General features: G+C 60.9%; 2 protein-coding genes across 2 annotated transcripts; one reads left to right on the top strand and one right to left on the bottom strand.

Annotated features, from left to right (window-relative positions):
* The first annotated feature begins 2,358 nt into the window (after window positions 1-2,358).
* On the top strand, window positions 2,359-9,590 carry FBXO24 (F-box protein 24). Its single transcript, XM_029283579.1, has 11 exons — window positions 2,359-2,498; window positions 3,286-3,409; window positions 4,326-4,424; window positions 4,523-4,709; window positions 4,926-5,164; window positions 6,465-6,726; window positions 6,982-7,140; window positions 7,709-7,830; window positions 8,369-8,500; window positions 8,893-9,063; window positions 9,180-9,590. The coding sequence occupies exons 1-11, from the start codon at window positions 2,359-2,361 to the stop codon at window positions 9,588-9,590; spliced, it is 2,046 nt and encodes a 681-aa protein (XP_029139412.1).
* A 1,945-nt stretch (window positions 9,591-11,535) lies between these two features.
* On the bottom strand, window positions 11,536-16,436 carry PCOLCE (procollagen C-endopeptidase enhancer). Its single transcript, XM_015813157.1, has 9 exons — window positions 16,345-16,436; window positions 15,976-16,084; window positions 15,631-15,892; window positions 13,640-13,764; window positions 13,396-13,532; window positions 12,787-13,088; window positions 12,491-12,562; window positions 12,081-12,251; window positions 11,536-11,875 (listed from the first exon to the last, which is right to left on the bottom strand). Exons 1-9 carry the CDS (start codon window positions 16,434-16,436, stop codon window positions 11,718-11,720), a joined length of 1,428 nt encoding a protein of 475 aa, XP_015668643.1. The 3' UTR covers window positions 11,536-11,717.
* Between the last annotated feature and the right edge of the window lie 289 nt (window positions 16,437-16,725).

Here is a 16,725-nt window from a genome sequence, read left to right as displayed (position 1 = left end):
TGAAATGGTATAGTCTCTCCCGCTTGAACAGGGGGGCTGGACTAGATGACCTCCAAGGTCCCTTCCAGCTATTCTATTCTCATTTCTATTCCTATTCTATTCCCTCCTCTATTCACCCACCTCCCCAACAACAACAACAACAGCCCTGAGGCCAAGAGGGGGCCTGGCCCAGCCAGCTTCCGGTCCAGTCTGGATTAGAACTCGGTCCCCTGGCCCCGACCTAGGAGCGGCGCTCTTTCCCTGGACAGCCTCTCTGAAGCACAGAGTCACTCAAAGGGGGCTCAAGGACCGGGCTTCTCGACCTTTTGGCCCAGAAAAGGCTGGCAAAATGCTTTTGCCTGGAATGCTTCCCGCCTGTGCGGGGGGTTGGGCTAGATGACCTCCCAAGGTCCCTCCCTGCACTGTTATTCTGGCCCTTTTAAGAGGGGTGGGCTCTGCTGGCTGGGGAATTCTGGGAGTTGAAGCCCTCCCCCCTCCCCCCTTGAAAGGCAATTCCTCTCTTCCCCGGATGGGAGCTTCCTGCTCCCTGGGAAGCGGGTTGAGCCGCAGGGGCCGGTGGGGCTGCCCCGGGGTCTCCCCCAGACCCCCCCTCTGCCTCCAGGGAGGGCGGCCGGCTGGGCTGAGAGGCAAGACGGGAGCCGCCCGTGACAGACGGCGGGGCTGACAAGGACGCCCTGATTTGGGGGGGGGCTGGGCACCCCTCGCTGGGGGGACATTCTTTTTTTTTTTTACTTTTTTAAAATTTGTATTATTTAAACCAACAAAACAAAACATAACACACATATATACACAGTATATATTTTAACAGCAATTTCGTAACAGTAATCTTCTATTATTTACATTTCCCCCCTTATTCTTCTTTAGAGTATTTGTCCTTGTTGCCCCATTATTTCTTATTTGCATTTTTCTTCCTTCATACATTATTATACACACATTTTCCACTTTTAACCTTTCCACATTTATTCTCTCTTTATTCTATAACATACAGGTCTGGCCTTTATTCCTGGACTGGGCCAGGTTGGTTAGCCTGGCTTCCCTCCCGAAACCAAGGGCCTTCCATGCTGCTTTAGGCTGTGATTTCCGCCTCCTCCGAACAATAAGTGGGAATGCTGGACGTAACGTCTAATACAGGCAGCCCTCGACTTACAACCACAATCCCAACACTTCCGTTGCTAAGCAAGACCGCTAAGTGAGTTTTGACCCATTTTCATGACCTTTCCACAGCAGTTGTTACGTTAGTAACACAGTTATGTGAATCTGGCTTCCCCATTCTGACGTGGCTGGCCAGAGGGTTGCGAAAGGTGGCCACGGGACATTGGGACAGTGGCCAGATTTTGATCAGATGACCACAGGATGCTGCAACAGTCATGTGAAAAATAAATCTCTTTTTTTTAGTGCCGTGGTAGCTTTGAATGGGGACTAAACGAAGGGGTGCAAGCCAAAGGCTACCCATGCACCGTGAAGTGGGAGAAGACCCCTTTTGGGAGCAGCTGAGGGGCGTGGCCTTGTGTGCCACGGGGGTTACTCTTCATCAGTGAATCGTCGGGCCCCGTCCCTCCGTGCCCCCCGTGCTTCCTTGTGCACAAAAAGGGCCAGGTGGACGCTCGGTTCCTCTGCCGTGCAGCCCTGTGCCCAGTTGCTGGCTCGGAGAAGGATGTTTTCTGCTGTGCCACCCATCCAGCCAGACTCTCCGCCTCAGTCATGGCGGTAGCACTGCAACATTTTGTTCCTTGAACAAATTGAGACCAGAGGAAGAAAAAGCAAGAGCTTCTGAACTGGGTTCATGGTGGCTGGGGGGGGGGGGGGGGGGGGGGGGGGAGGGGTTGTGGGTGGCTGTTTGAACTATACCAGGGGTAGGCAACCTTGGCTCTTTTACGACTCGTGGACTTCAACTCCCAGAATTCCTGAGCCAGCTCAGGAATTCTGGGAGTTGAAGTCCACGAGTCGTAAAAGAGCCAAGGTTGCCTACCCCTGAACTATACAGTTCAAGTTGCAGAGTGATTATTGATTGAATTGTTCGCAACTATTGAGACTTGTATACACCCACAGCACGATCCATCTGACGAAAGGAACTGCAGATCGTGAAAGTTTAGGCTTTTCCACGGACTGGTCCGTCTGGATCCCTGCTGCCTTCCGTCCACTAGGATGGCTCTACCCTGACAACTGCAAGTGAGTCTCGTGCTGTGTCTTTCTACTCCACTCTGTTCCCTTGTGCCCCAGCCGCCTTCCTCTTCTCGGGACGCCCCTGCCGCTGCCCACGGAAGGGGCAACTCCAACCCCTGTCGGACCCAGCAAATGGCAGGAAAGCATTCGTGAGGACGGCCACTGATTCGGGGATGGAAAGCCAGAGTGCCAATGATGGAGGAGAATATTCGTAGCTCGGGGTCGAAGGCCAGAGGGGCAGCTCCTGGTGGCGAGTGGATGAGGCCCGGGGCCAGCCCAGGAGGTGGAGAGAACCCGAGTGGCCCAGAGCCTGCGCACGTAATGTTCTCGGGAATGTGAGTCTGCCTGGAACCCCGGCAGGCTCTAGAACCCCCCAGTTCTCTGCCAAGGCAGGGAATCCAGCGGGTGGGCAGAGCTTTCCACTGGAAGCTGAAGTCAGCCGTGGGTCCAGGGAGAGCCAGTTGCTCTTGCTGATCACCTTGGATATCTTTTTGACAAATGCAAATATTTCCACAGTGTTTTCAATACTTTAAAACGTAACCTTCCCAATCACTTAATTCCCTCTACACCACCCCCCCCAAGAACTTAGAGGGATAAAGCCAATCCCTCCCAAAGGCTGCAAGTAGCACTGGCTGCAATGAAGAAAAAAACCGAAAGAGACTCCTGTCTGTCAGCCGCCCTTCAGATTTCATGACGGCCCCAAATGCAGGGTGGGAACAGCTCGGTCAGGACCTCTTAACTAGAAAACTCACGGTGGCGATTTCAAGACCGGCTCCTGCTTCCTGCCCCTTAACGTCCCTGAACCTCTGTGTGCAGCAGTTTGGAAGAAACCCAGCCCGGGAACCGCCAGAGCCACCGTTTGAGGGATCCCTGCCCCTCAGGCTCATCTTTGGCCCTCAGGCTAGCTGGCTCTCTTGTGTCCGGGTCACAGAGCAGGTCCCCAGAGGGGCGCTGATGTCACAGTGCCCCAGTTACCAGGGGAAACCCAGTCTCTGTGAAGCCACTGAGACGGCCATTATCACCTAGCGCTGTGTCCCCCAGGGTGATAGGCTTTGTGGGCAGAGGCATTCAAAAGCCTTGGCCATGCTGGGCTCAGCAGCAAGGGTGGGTCTGAGAGCTCAGCCCCACCAGCGCACAGCCCACGTCTGGGCGGGCAGACATGAGCGACAGGCGCATCGCCCGGAAACTCAGGAGGAGAAAGCCTCCACGCTTCTCCCTCGTCTCTAGCACGGAAGAGCCGCTTGGAGTGAGCATTTTGACCCCGGGGCCTGGAGGAGGAAAACTATGAGGAAGTGCTGGGGGGGGAAGGGGGGGCAGCAGGAAGATGCTGAAGAAGGGGGAGTCTCTCTCTCTCTCTCTCTGAGCCTGGCCTGGAAAATTTCCACTTCTCCCCTCCTCGTTTGCATATGCAAATCGATTTGCAAGCATTACGCACCTTCCTTTAAAGCTGGAGAATTCCATAGGGATGGACTTTTGTTGCAAATGTTGTAACCTTTAATCGGAACAAGTTAGTCAGGCCTCCGCTACTCACAATCTTTTGCAAAAACCTTGACAAGCAGACTCGTGTGGGGTCTGGCAAATTCGACTGACCTTATTTCAAAACAGTTTTTTACATCCAAAGTAACAGTACAACAGAGCAACTGAAAAAAAAAAAAAAAAAAAAAGGTAAACTTGTCCTGAGCATGCAAAAAAAGTCTTGTGAATCTGCCATAAGGAAGTTGAATTGCTTGGAAATTAAGGCGCTTGCTCTTTACCTGGTCAGTCCTGCCACCTGGTGCCCATTTTAGGAACTGCACCCGGAACTTTGCCTTCCCCTTCCCTTCGTCTGGCCCAGAAGCCACTGTGCCCACTGGCTTAATTGCTCATGGTGGCTTCCATGAAGAAACCGGGGGAATCTGGGGGTTGGGCGAGGTCAAAGATGGGGAGCCTCGCCTCGGAGTTTCAGAAGTATCAGGAGTGAGGCGGATGCTTCTCGTTTCTACTTTGCCTTTTCGCGAGGGCCTTTCAGGCGCCAGTCCACCAGGTGGTGCGTAGGCTGCCAGCAGCAAAGATCTCTGCCCTCTGAGCTGTCAGGCAGTTGTCCGGGGCGCTTCAGGCCCCCTGAGAGGAAGCGGGGGAGACCCGGGATAAGGTGGCTGACGGCTCCTCTCTCCCGCCTACAGCTGCCCAAGAAGAAGCGGCGCAGTTCATCCACCGAGGCTACGGAGGACAAGAACACCAGGGGAGAATCCGCCTCCCTCCAGCTCTTCCCTCCTGAGCTGGTGGGCGAACCCGGGCAAGGAGAAGGGGGCGCGGAGCGTTGGGCTGGGCCTGAGGAAGGCTGGGGGTGCGTCCTGACCGATCCCCACTCCTCTTCCAGTTGTACTACATCATCTCCTTCCTGCCAGTAAGGGACCTGGTGGCTCTCGGCCAGACCTGCCGGTATTTCTACGAAGTCTGTGACAGCGAGGGAATCTGGAAGCGGATCTGCCGCCGCCTGTCCCCTCGGCTGCGGGATGAGAATTCGGGGGGCAGCCAGCCCTGGAAGAGACTGGCCATCCTCAACTGTCAGTACAGCCCGGTGTGAAGGGAAGGGAAGGGAAGGGGGGAGGGAGGGAGGAGCGACGGTTGCACGCAGGACGGGAAGTGGACAACGGCCGTGACGGCCTCAGATGTGACAAGGGGGCCTCATCCCCCAGCCCCACCCGGAAGGGAAAGCTTTGCTGAGTCGGCTCCTCTAGACAGCCCCAATTTCCCTGCCCTCGGGCCTCTCTGTCCCACAGACACCAAGGGCTTGTACTTCCAGATGTTCAGCGGCCGGCGGCATTTCGTCAGCAAGACGGTGGCCCCTCTGCTCTCGCACGGCTACCGGAAGTTCTTGCCCACCAAGGACCACGTCTTCATCCTGGACTACAACGGCACCCTCTTCTTCCTCAAGAATGCCCTGGTCTCCTCCACCATGGGCCACGTCCAGTGGCGCCGGGCCTGCCGCTACATGGTGCTGTGCCGCAGCGCTAAGGATGTACGTGCGCCTCTGAGGCCCAAGGCCTGCCCGCTCCTTCCAAGATGGCAGGGAAGCAAAATCCTCTGGACGTGTCTTGGCACGCCAGATGTAGGGGAAGTGCGGTCCTGGTGGGAAGGGAACCGAGTTGGCCTTTTGAAATCGGGAATCCCCAGTCCCTCCTGCCTCCTTCGTGGTTTCTTGGTTTCTCCTGAACCAAGGACAGTGAAATTGTGGCTGGAAAAAAAGGTCAGCTTAAAGAATTGGCTCACTGCAAGCCCCCCCAGCCCTCATTTCTGCTCTACCACTCCCCAGGGGGCTCTGAAGACGAGAGCGGACTCCCTCTGTGGCGCCTCTCTTTCCAGAGCTGCTTGTGTCTAACGCCAAGAGAGGACACAGACCCCATTCCCAGGCATGAGACCCCCTCTTGCAAGGGGGCGCCCCAAGCTGAGTGGTTTCTGTCTTAACATCCGGTCATCACTCCCAAGTCTCCTTCCCCTCGGGTTCTTTTCACCACGAGTCTCCCCGTAAAGCGTCCTCCTTCCCCTCCAGCGCTTCTCAACTAGCCTGGCCTCAGTGCCTTGTTTGCACAGCCTCTCCGTGTCTGGGGCCCTTAAAACGGACAAGGAGCCGGCCTTTGCGCGAAGTTAGGCAACAAATTCACTGCGGGCCACTTAAAGAGAACGGCTGCATTTGCCAGGCTCTTGCTGGCTCGATCTCCTGGAGACCAGACAGGAGGACGTGTTCGGAATAAGGATTCAGAAATGAAGGCGGCTGCTCCCACCTCTGCCCCTCGCCCTCCCCCTGCCACCGTCCCCACGGCCCAAGGAGGGCCCAGCCGGTTTCTGGCTGGGATGTGAGCGGGAAGCTTCCGCCTGGACGCTGGTGCCTCCCGTCAGTCATCCCTCTGCTCTGCTGGCTTTTCAGGAGCTGGGCTGCTTCTTGGCCAGGCTCCTGAGGGCCTCCTGTGTGTGTTTGGCAGGGGGGGGGGAATCCCAGTGGAAGCGAGGCCAGAGGGGCCCCTGTCTGGCCTGCTCACAGCAGAGGCCCATTCCCTCTGAGGAGTGGCAGAGAGGCCTAACCCTCTGGCAGTCGGCCTCTGGCGAGTTCCTGGGGGACCAGAGGACTTCTGTGCAGCCCTTGACTGCCGACTCTTTGATCCCTACCTGGGAGACCTATTCCCAGAAGAGCAAGCAGCCCTGTGGGGGGGACACACGAGAGGGATGCCCCCCGGTTGTAGGATGCCTCCTTTCCATTCAGGCCCCCGGGGTCTCACTGCAGCCTCCCAACGTGGGCGCCTCTTCCCGCCTTCACCTTGCAGTTCGCCACAGACCCCCGGAACGACACTGTGTACCGCAAGTACCTCTACGTCCTGGCCACCTGGGAGCAGCCGTCCAGCCCTGCCTCGGGGCGCAGCGAGGGCCCTGGCCCGGCCCCCGGCCGCCGCCTCTGTGACTGTGTGGAGGTGTACCGGCAATCCAGCGGGCAGCAGGTCTTCAAGATGACCTTCCACTTCGCCCTGAAGTTCAGGCAGATCGTGCTGGTGGGGCAAGAGACTGAAAGGTCCCTGCTGCTCCTGACGGGTGAGAACGAGGAGCGGGAGACGGGGGGGAGCCCAGGTGCTCCAGAGGGGGTCCTTCCCAGAGTGCAACAGGGGTCAGATCGGCTGCTTTCCCACAAGCGCCGAGTCCGTTTGGCTGTGAAAGGAAGTGAGCAACTGGCTTGACAGCCGAGCCTGGCACCTTCCTGGCCGAGGCCGGCCTCCCCTGGCGTGTGCGAAGGCAACGAGACGCTCTTCCCGGCCATCACCTGCCAGGGCGGAATTTCTTTCCTCACAGAGGACGGGAAAATCTACAGCTTGGTGGTGAACGAGACCCAGCTGGACCAGCCCCGCTCCTACAAGGTGCAGCTGGCGCTGCGCAAGGTCTCCAAGTGCCTCCCGCACCTCTCCGTCCGCCACATGCACTCCAACCAGAGCAGCGCCGTCTACCTCACAGGTAAGGGCCAGAGGGCGGCTGCCACGCCGGACCTTCTGCCAGAGGCCTCATCGGCCGGCCCTGCTAGGGCCTGACCGCTCTGGCTAGCCTAGCGGGAAGAGCGATTTCTTTTTTTTAAAATCCGCTTTTCTTGACTGCCGTGAGCTGCCTGGGAGGATTATAGGAGACGGGTAGCCCTATCTGGGTCTTTTAAAAATAAATTGTAGCATTAACAGGAACCCAGGGGCTGTATGGCATCCGGGTGCAATGGTTGGGTTGAGGTGGACGATGAGAAGCAGCTGGCACGGCCTGGGAAGGGGGCAGCTCCTGCTGAGCACGGCAGGCGTGGAGGGGAAAGGAGCGCTAGTCCTGGCTGCAGCCTGAAGCAATAGGGCTGGAAACGGGGGTGGGGGGAGATCCGTGGGCTTGGAAGCGAGCAGTGGAGGGGGAGGAGGGAAAGAGAGAGCACTTCAAATCAAGGCCTGGCCAGAGAATCGGGCCCCAGCCCTTCTGTCCCCTCCTCCCGACACGGGCTGCTTCTCTCTGGCGCTGGGCCTGGGCCGACCGTGGGCCTCTCTCCCCACCCCAGACGAGGGCACCGTCTACTTCGAGGTCCACTCGCCTGGCGTTTACCGCGATCTCTTTGGCACCCTGCATGCGTTCGACCCTCTTGACCAGCAGATGCCCCTGGCCCTTTCTCTCCCGGCTAAGGTAACGCGCAGGTGGAATTCTTGGCTTGCCTGGCACCACGGCCGGAGCTTGGCTGGCACACAAAAGAACCTGCAGTGAAATTGGCACGAGAAGGACAGATTCTGGATGGGGGGGGAGAGGAAGCAAGGAAAAGGCCCAGGTTTTACTCGTCCTCACCTCCCTTCCCTGCGGAGTCCTGTGCCCCCTCCCCTTTCTGGGTCCTGGGGGGTGTGTGTTGGTCCACCACTGCTTCCACACTGGTTTCTTAGTGAGGCAACCATTCCCAAGGGGAACCGGGACAGTTAAGCCCCTGATTTGCACTTTTAAGGAGGTGACCTGAAAATTAACTTGGTCGCCCACATCTCACCCCCCCATCCCTACTTGCAGCTCCTGGGAAAAAGCTCAGAGGCATCCTTCTAGCAGTAGAGCCAAGATGCTCACTCTGGGTAGCCTCCAGGGACTTTCCTACTGCTGCTCCCCCCCCAAAGCTGCCTTTCCTGCCCCATTTGGCCCCCCCAGTCTGACTCAGGCTTCCTCAGCTGGCCGCCTCTCTCCACAGGTGCTCAGCTGCGCCCTGGGTTACAACCACCTGGGTCTGGTCGATGAATTTGGACGGATTTTCATGCAGGGAAATAACCGCTACGGTCAGCTGGGCACAGGGGACAAGATAGACCGCGGGGAGCCTGCCCAGGTATAGTTTGACCTCCCCCGTCCCGTTTCCCCGGGGGTCTTCAGCACGGTGAGGTTTCGGTCTGCAAGCCAAGCGGGTTCTTATCCCCCCCCCAAGCTTCTCTCCCATGCGGCGTCCTTCTGGCTCTTGTTGGCTTTGGGTGTCCCCAGTGTTGTCTGGCCAACAGCCCCCCCTTCCCATTCCCTCCCTCCCACCCTCCGCAGCCGGGAACTGCCTGTGCGATGTCAGAGCTTTCCAGAATGACAGCCAGAGGGGGGATCCTTAATCTTGGGCCGGCTTTCTGCCTGGAGTAGGAAATGCATCTCTGGGTGTGGGTGTGTGTTGGGGGGGGGAGTAGAGCCCTGGGCCCTGCTCCAACGCCCTGTCCTCCCCCTCCCCCTCCTCCCACACAGGTGCACTACCTGAAATGGCCCATCGACCTGTGGTGTGGACTGAACCACACGCTGGTGCTGAGCCAGAGCGGGGACTTCAGCAAGGACCTGATGGGCTGCGGCTGTGGAGCAGGGGGGCGTCTGCCAGGCTGGCCCAAGGGCAGTGCCTCCTTTGTCCGGCTGCAGATCAAGGTGAGAGGGGCCGGGAGACGGGCTCAGCCTCCCTCCCTCCCTGCTGGGCCTCGGGCGGCAGCCTCTTTCCCCAGGCCTTCCTGAGCGCCCTCCCTCCCTCCCCTGCCCCCGCACAGGTGCCGCCGTGTGCCCGCCGCATCTGCTCCACCCGGGAGTGCCTCTACATGCTGTCCAGCCACGACATCGAGGAGGTGCCCGCCTACCGGGAGCTGCCGGCCAGCAAGGCTGGCGTGGCCCCCAGCGACTCGGAGGCCCTGGCCGCTCGGACCTGCGAAGAGTACCTCAGCCAGCTGCACAAGTGCCCCACGCTGGAGGGGCGCATGGCCAAGATGAAGGAGGCCGTGGGCAGCATGCCCCTCATGACGTTCCAGAAGGACTTTTTCTGGGAGGCTCTGGACATGATCCAGAGGGCGGCCGAACTGCGGGAAGCTGCCCCCGTCCAGCTGGCTCACGGACCGCGGCTCCCCCTGGCCCCTTTCCTCCCTCCCCCGATACTACCCTTCCCTTATACGCATCAAGGATCATGATTGACAGATAGAGAAGACTTCACCCTGAACCATGGGGAATAAATAAACCACAAGCACAGAGAAATGCAGCCTCTGCTGAGCCAGGCGGGGGGGGAGGAGGACGAGGGGCTGAACGGGGTCTTCAAAAGGGGGGGGCAGAAGGGAAAAGGCGAGTGACCGGATGCTCCTGGGCTGAATGTCTTTGGGGACCAAACGTCTAAAGAAAAAAAATAAAACGTGTTGACACTGGTCAAAAGAGCAGGGACTGGCCGCCACCGCCAGCCTGTGTGTGGACCATGAGGCACAACCACACCCTGGGGGGAGGGGGCTTAGCCTCCATAAGACACTCTCGGCTTCAGCGTGAGGGCACACAAACCCCAGCAGCACCTCCCCCTTCCTCCGGGGTCCCTTCGGCCTGTCTGCGGCTGCCCTGCCCTGGGAAGGCAAGGCTCTCTCTTGTGCCCCTGGAGGAAGGTGGGCGCAGTCGGCTAGCCCCCCTCCTGAAAAGGTCCCCTCGGGGGTCTTTGGGCCGTGTTTCTGCGGTGGCCGTGCCAAAACTGGAGGCAGCAGAGCCAGGCAGAGGCTGCCCACGATCGGTCCAAGGGTGGCAGTTTCCGTCACGCAGGTGTCCAGGCCTCCCCAGGACAGGATGATCATCAGGAGCCGGGATGGAGCAGCAACGCAGCTGGGGGGCTGCATGAAGAAGATGCTGGAGGGTTCGACCCGAGTCTGCCAGCTTGCAAGGGCACCGGGGAGCCTTTTGTCAGAGGCAGCAAAGCCTTCCCGAGGTTGGCTCTCGTCCCGGTAGCAGCCCGAAGCCGCCGACCATACTGGCAAGCAGCGCCAGCAACAGCAGCCTCAAAATTGGAATATTAAATTAAAATAAACGCTGCTGCTGACTAGAAGCCCAGTTCTCTCTGCCCCAAGGTGGGGGGCCGGGACCTTCCAGCGCCCCCCGTTTTTAGAAAGCCCCCCTCCCGCCCCAGATTGTTGGGGGCCCTCCGCTCTCCACCCCCACCCCACCCAGGTGAAGGACAGCCGGGGCCCTGCTCTCCCTGGCTGGAGGCCTGGCAGGGCGACTTCAGGACGGCTGGGCCACTCCAGGGCCTCGCTGGCTCTCACCAGCCCCACCTACGCCACCAGGGGGCGCTCAGGCCCTGCTCTCCAAGCCTCAGAGGGGAATAGGGGAGGGAGGGGCAGCCTCTGGGCCTCCTGGTCTTGGCCCAGGCCTTTGGGGCAGAGGCAGCCTCTCTAAAGCAGCACTTTATCCCCTGCCCCACTGCCAGGGCTCCCTGGGGAAGCCCAAGTGCCGTGGTGGGCCAAACCAGGGTGGGAGGAAGAAGCTCAAACTCCCTCTCTCCCTGAGCCTCCGCCCCCTCCCTCCTGCAGCCTGGCCCCCACTGAGCCCCCCACCCCACCCAGGGGCCAAAGCCAAGGAGAAACACTTTGGAAAGCTGCTCTTGGGGGTCGGGGGGGTAGCTGGGGGAGGCCACCTGCCAAAAGAACAGGGAACAGAAGCCTTTGGGGCAAAGCCGTGGGCTCCAGCCCCGAGGATTCGGGGGCCAAGGAAATGCCAGGCTGCAGCTTCCCATCCAGGCCGCTGCCGGAGAAACAGGGCTGACGTGGAAGAGGCAGGCTGGCCAAGGGCCCGGCCCGTTTCTGCAGCCAGACTGCCTGCCCCGAAGCTGCCAGACAGATCGGAGCCCAGGCTGGTCCAGTTCGATGGCCACCCCTGGGCCAGGATCCCACAGCTCAGAAACACGTTTGGGAACTGGAGTAGCAAATTGGGGGTGGAGAGGGCAGGGGGGGGGGATGGCAGCCAGAACCACCTTTTTCCCCGCCTGGCTTTTCCAGGCACACACACACACCTGCACCTAAGCAATTAGGCATCTCCCTGGTGGGGGCTGCATCTATAATGTCGGACAGCGGAGGGAGGCAAGGTTGCCAAACAACAAAGGCTGCCACGTCTGTGTAAAAATACCTTTAAGACCGCCGCGGTGTGGGTGTGAACAACGTGGAACGAGAGGTGCCGTTCCCCACCCTGGAGTCCGTGAACTGCCTCCCTGCCCATTTATTGGTTACATGGTGCTGTTGCTGCTGCTGCTTGGAGGGCCAGAGCCCCAGAGCCAAGGAGCAGAGGGAGGCCCCTCAGCGGCGGTTCCTCCTCGCCCGGGCGGCGCAGGGTCGCTTGCTGAGGTTGGTGAGAATCTGCTGCTGCTGCGGCCGGAAGGGCACCACGAAGCTGGTGGGGGGCAGCTGCCCGGTTCCGTCGGCCTCCACCCGGCCCATGAAGACATAGTTGGCCCCTGCGGAGGAAAGAGGGATGAGCTGGAGGCAGAGAACGAGGCGGCCTGACTCCCTCGCCAAATTTCGTGCTAGCAAGGAGAGAGCAGGGGAACGCCGGGATTTCGGGCACTTCTCCCGCACGTGAATGTTGTGTAGCTGTGCAGAGTGTGAAGGGGCCGCTTGTGAGCAGAAAGCTCTCAGGAAGTGGCCTGCCGGCCTTCTCACCTTTCTTGAGAATGGGGCACTGTCTGCAGGGCACGTCCAGGCGGAGGGTGGCTTCGGTTCCTTCCGGAGGGAGGCTCAAGAGCCCCGACTTATAGGCGTGGGTGAGCGTCACGGTGGCCGTGATCCGGTTCCCCTCTCTTCGCAGGAGTGCTTTGACGGTGCCAGTGATCACTGCCGGTGGGACATTGGGGAGAGAGTGAGAGGCTGGCAGTGAGGGTGGCCTCTGCCTGGGGACAGGAGGGGCCGTGCAGCAGAGATTGTGGGACATTGCGGTGTTCCCCTACAATTCTGAGACGACTTGGCTCCCACCACTGGGGGCTACTGTGCGATGGCTCCTGGCGCTGGCAAGCTTGGGAGATGGAAGGCAGGCAGATCTCCCTGCCCTGGGAAGGTGACCGTAGGGCACTCACCAAAATCGCTGGCGCAGAAGTTGCTCTGCATATTCCCTGTCCGCTTGCAGCGTTGCGGGCAGGTGACCTGACCTGGAGGGAGACGGGAGAGGAGCAGATAGAAAAGGCCAGTGACCCTCTTTGCCACTGCACAGCTTCACTGTTTAGAAGGCCGGCACTTTGCACATGTTCTGGCTCTTCTCCAATTCCCTGGTCCAGACCGGCTTCAGCACCAGCGCCTTCCACCTGCCCCTCCTGGGCTCAGAACATGGGCCAGGCTGGGAGCAAAACAACCCCCTGCTCTCCAGGGCTCTTACCTGCGGTGGGAGTTGTGGGGCCTGCAGCGTCAGGAAGGGCTTGGGCCGTCGGTTTGGGGCGTGGCGCTGGCTTGGGTGGGACTGCGGGCTTGGCGGCAGGTTTGGGCTTCGCGGGGACCGGCTTCCTGCTGGCCTGTGTGGGCTTGGAGCCGGGGAATACGGGGATCGCAGGCTGGGCCCTGGCGGTGTCCACCGGCTCATCGCGACCCTTCATCACGTACGAGGCAGAAAACCCGTCGGCCGTCACGCTGAGATCCGAGACAAACTGGACCAGGAGCTCATTGCCATCCGAGCGGATCAGGCTGCGGGAGAGGTTGGGAGGAAGGCCGGGAAGAAGCACCCACCAGCCCTGCCAGTCTGAACTGGGCTGCGTGCGTGGAGTCCTTTTGGGGCGAGGGCAGCCCTGGGTGCCAAGGAGGAACCCATTTATTTATGAGAAGGCCCCTTAAGCTGGCGGAAAAGGGGGATCTCCAGCTCCCATGAGCAGGACCACAGAGTCGCCAGTTTTTTCTGACACACGTGTGAATACAACATGGAATTTGTTGGCTCCAATTCCAGAACTGCTTCAGGCCAGGTTTAACCTGGGAAGCCTGGGCAGGGCCGACCTACCTGGGGGACTTGTCTCCACAGAATTTGCCAACGAGGCGCGAGTCGTCTTGCTCCCTGCCGTTGAAGACGGCCACGTAGTCGTATCGGCAGTAGGTGTCAAACTCCACATCAAACTTCCCGAAAGTCAGGACAATCACCTGGGCCAGGGGAGATCCGAGGGGTCATCCTCCCGCTCCTCCTCAGCGTTAGGGATGGGGATGGAGGGCTGGCAGTTCTCTGCCCGGAGCAAAGGGGAGGGCCTTACCTGGTCCTGTGGGGCAATGATGTGCCAGGAGCAGCTGATGCCAGGCGGGTAGTCGCTGTCGGGCCAGTTGGGGGTTTTGACAGAGCCTTGCGCTTTCTCAAGCTTCCCCCCACAGAACTGGTTTTCTGCAAGACAAGAAAGGGGGGCTAGTGAGAAGGAGGAGGAGCCCCCAGGACTGCGGCAGGGTCTTCTCCAGCAAGCGATGCTGCGGGGAGGGGTGTGTGGCAGGGCGGCAAGGAGCTGGCAGTTCTCCTTTTTATTTTATTTATTTATTTATTTAGATTTATATGTCTGCTCTCTCTCAGTGAATCTGAGATTCCTCGTGTTTAATGCAGCTGGCGGAGCAAGACCCCGACTTCCGGTTTTGGAGAGCCCTGGAAAGGGGGCCACAAGAACCCCCCCTTTGGGTTCAAACCCCCACTTTGTTCTGGGGTCGGCAGCAGCTAAACTGAATAGATGGGGGTGAATTTAGCACCACGGATGCTGCACCATCAGGCAAGCGCCCAGGCCAGGCAGAATCACGTTTTGGGGGGCTCCAGAGGGGGGCCAAACCGTTCAAGTGCCCGACCCAACTGAGGGCAGACGTTCTCACGTTCTATAAACCAATGCCAGGCGCGTGTATAACCACAGGCCGGGGCTCTGCATGCATACGTGTGCCAAGGCACAGGGATCCAGGGCTCATAAGAGTCAGAGACATCGAGGCATTCCAGTGGGCACATGCCCACATGCAAACCGCCTAGAACCTCTTTCTGCCTAGGATGGGGGTGTGTGTGTGTCCAGCCTTGGCAACTCTGTGACCTGCAGGCTTCCACCCCCCCCCCCAAAATTCTGGGAGTTCAAGTCCGCAGGTCTTAAAGTTGCCAGGGTGGGACCCTCCAGTTCTAGAGCCAGCGAGGTCAAACTGAGTTTGCAGGCATTCCTGCGTGGGTGCCAGTCCACAGCACAGGGAGTGATCTGGGCACTCAACCCAACCCTCTGGGACAGCCTACTTTTTTGGGGGGGGGAGGGACCTAGACTGACAGACCATGAAGCCAGAGGAGAAGAGCTCGCAAGAATGCTGGCTCAAGTCTCAGGAGGGCCTCTGGGCTGGGCTGCCAGCTGGAAGGGGGGGGAGGGAGGGGGGAGGGAGGGAGGGGGGCGTGCTGCACAGAGAGAGGCCGCTGAGGGGAGCAGAAGAGCAAAACACTCATTTTGGAGACCACAGGATTCTCGCTAATGACCAGTTAGGACGGAAGTGGAAGTGGGGAAGCTGTTTAGCCTTGTCCAGCTGGATGTGGGAGGCAAAGAATGCTTGGAAGGAGGACTGGGGGGGCTTAGTCGGCTGGGCTGCCACTTTTTTCCTTACAGCCCAGCCGGACATCCCATTCCTCAGACCCTCTGGCAGCAGTGGAGCAGCAGCACTCCCTCCCCCCCCACGCCACGGAGGCTTTGGGGGCTGCCAGGCTGCAGGTGGGGGTGGGGGGAGTAGCCTGGGGCGGGGATTCCCGTAGGCGCCATCCCAACAGGGCAAGGCTCTCAAAAAGCCCAGGGGCCTTTATGGTTGGCAGCCCATTCCTGCCGTCCCTTTGGGCGCCCCGAAAAAGGTCCTGGGGCTGGCAGAGGCAGTGGGGGGGGGAGGGACGAGAGGGCCAGAGCATCCTTGCTGGGAGATACCCCTCCCTTGGCATGGTGAGGGAGGTGCCCAGAGAGGGCTGAGGACGGCTGACTCTCCCGTCTCCTTCCCAGCCCGTCTGGGGAACATCTGGGGAGCCATCCGGCCTCCCCTGACTCGGCCGCAGGCATTCCTGGGATCGGCTGCGTCCGGTTCCCTGCAGAAGGCCAGCACCCTCGGCCTGCCAATCGCCCCCCTCCCCACCTCGCCTTCCTTGGCTTGATGGGGCCGTCCAGAGGGGGCCTGGAGGGTCACCCCAGCCCAGTTTGGGGCTCAGTGGAGGTGGGGTTCCGGGTGGGGAGCAGTGGGGCAGCCACCCACCAGGGAGAGCAGCCCTTACCGTCCACGTGGGGGAGGCCACCGCTGAACCAGACCAGGAAGCCCCGGCCGCCGGTCCCTTCGTCGGACACCATCCGCAGCAGCATCCGGTTGCTGGTGGCCAGGATGGCCCCCGGGCGGAAGGTCCCGCAGTAGCGGCCCAGGCGCTGAGACTCCAGGGCCGCGTGCCCGTTGAAGACCTCCAGGCGGTCGTAGCGGCAGACGGGGTCCGGTTCCAGGTCGAAGACGCGGAAGGAGAGCATCACCACCTGCCCCTCGGGCACCTGGAGGGCAGAGGCCGTCAGACCGGCTCCCCCCTCCCTCTGCAGGCGCTGGGGGCGGGGGCGGGGGCGGGGGGGCGCCTTACCGTGATGGTCCAGATGCAGGTCTTGCTGGGCGGGTAGTGCTCCGGGAAGCTCTCGCTGGCCAGGTAGCCGCTGCTGGCGTTGTAGTCGCCGCCGCAGAGGAAGACGGGCCTGCCGGCGAGAGGGCGGAGGTTGAGGGGACCCCCGGCGCCCCCTTCCCGCTCTGGGCGAGCCCGGCCTCAGCTCCCGGCCGGCAGCGGAGACCCTTCCACGCCGCCCCGGTCAGCAACGCCCGAATGCCGCTCGGCTCGCCTGCCTAAAACCTCCCGGGGCGACCGCCCCGTCCCTTCCAGGGGAGTCAGACGGACGGACGGACGGACGGGTGAGCGGGGCGCGGCGGGACCGGGACCGGGACGCGCGCAGGGGCCTACCTGGTCTGGTTGGCGGCGGGGGCGGCCGAGGGGCTCTGGGCGCGGCTCAGCTGCAGCAGGGCGAGCAGCAGCGCCGGCAGGACGGGCGACATCGCGGCGGCGGACTCCGGGCGCTTCGAGGAGCAGCTGCGGGGCCGGGGCGGGAGCGCTTCTGGCCGGCCGAGGGGAGGGACCGCGGGACGTGGCTGCGAGGGGCCGGGCGGGGGCGGGCGGCCGGGAGGAGCAGCAGCCCCGACCCCGAAAGGCCCCGGAGGCGGAGGCGGAGGAGGCTGGCGGCCCTGCCGAGCATGTGCAGAGCGCCCTCGGCCTCTGGCCCGGCGTTCCGAAGGCCGTCCAGCAAGCAGCCCAGCCGTCCCGAGCGCCGCGGGGCAGCCCCTCTCC

Source organism: Protobothrops mucrosquamatus, unplaced genomic scaffold, assembly GCF_001527695.2.
Source record: "Protobothrops mucrosquamatus isolate PMUCROS unplaced genomic scaffold, P.Mucros_1.0 scaffold141, whole genome shotgun sequence".
In the NCBI taxonomy this organism is placed as follows: domain Eukaryota; kingdom Metazoa; phylum Chordata; class Lepidosauria; order Squamata; family Viperidae; genus Protobothrops; species Protobothrops mucrosquamatus.
Note: the sequence above shows the minus strand (reverse complement) of the source record. Positions and strands in the feature narration are given on the sequence as shown.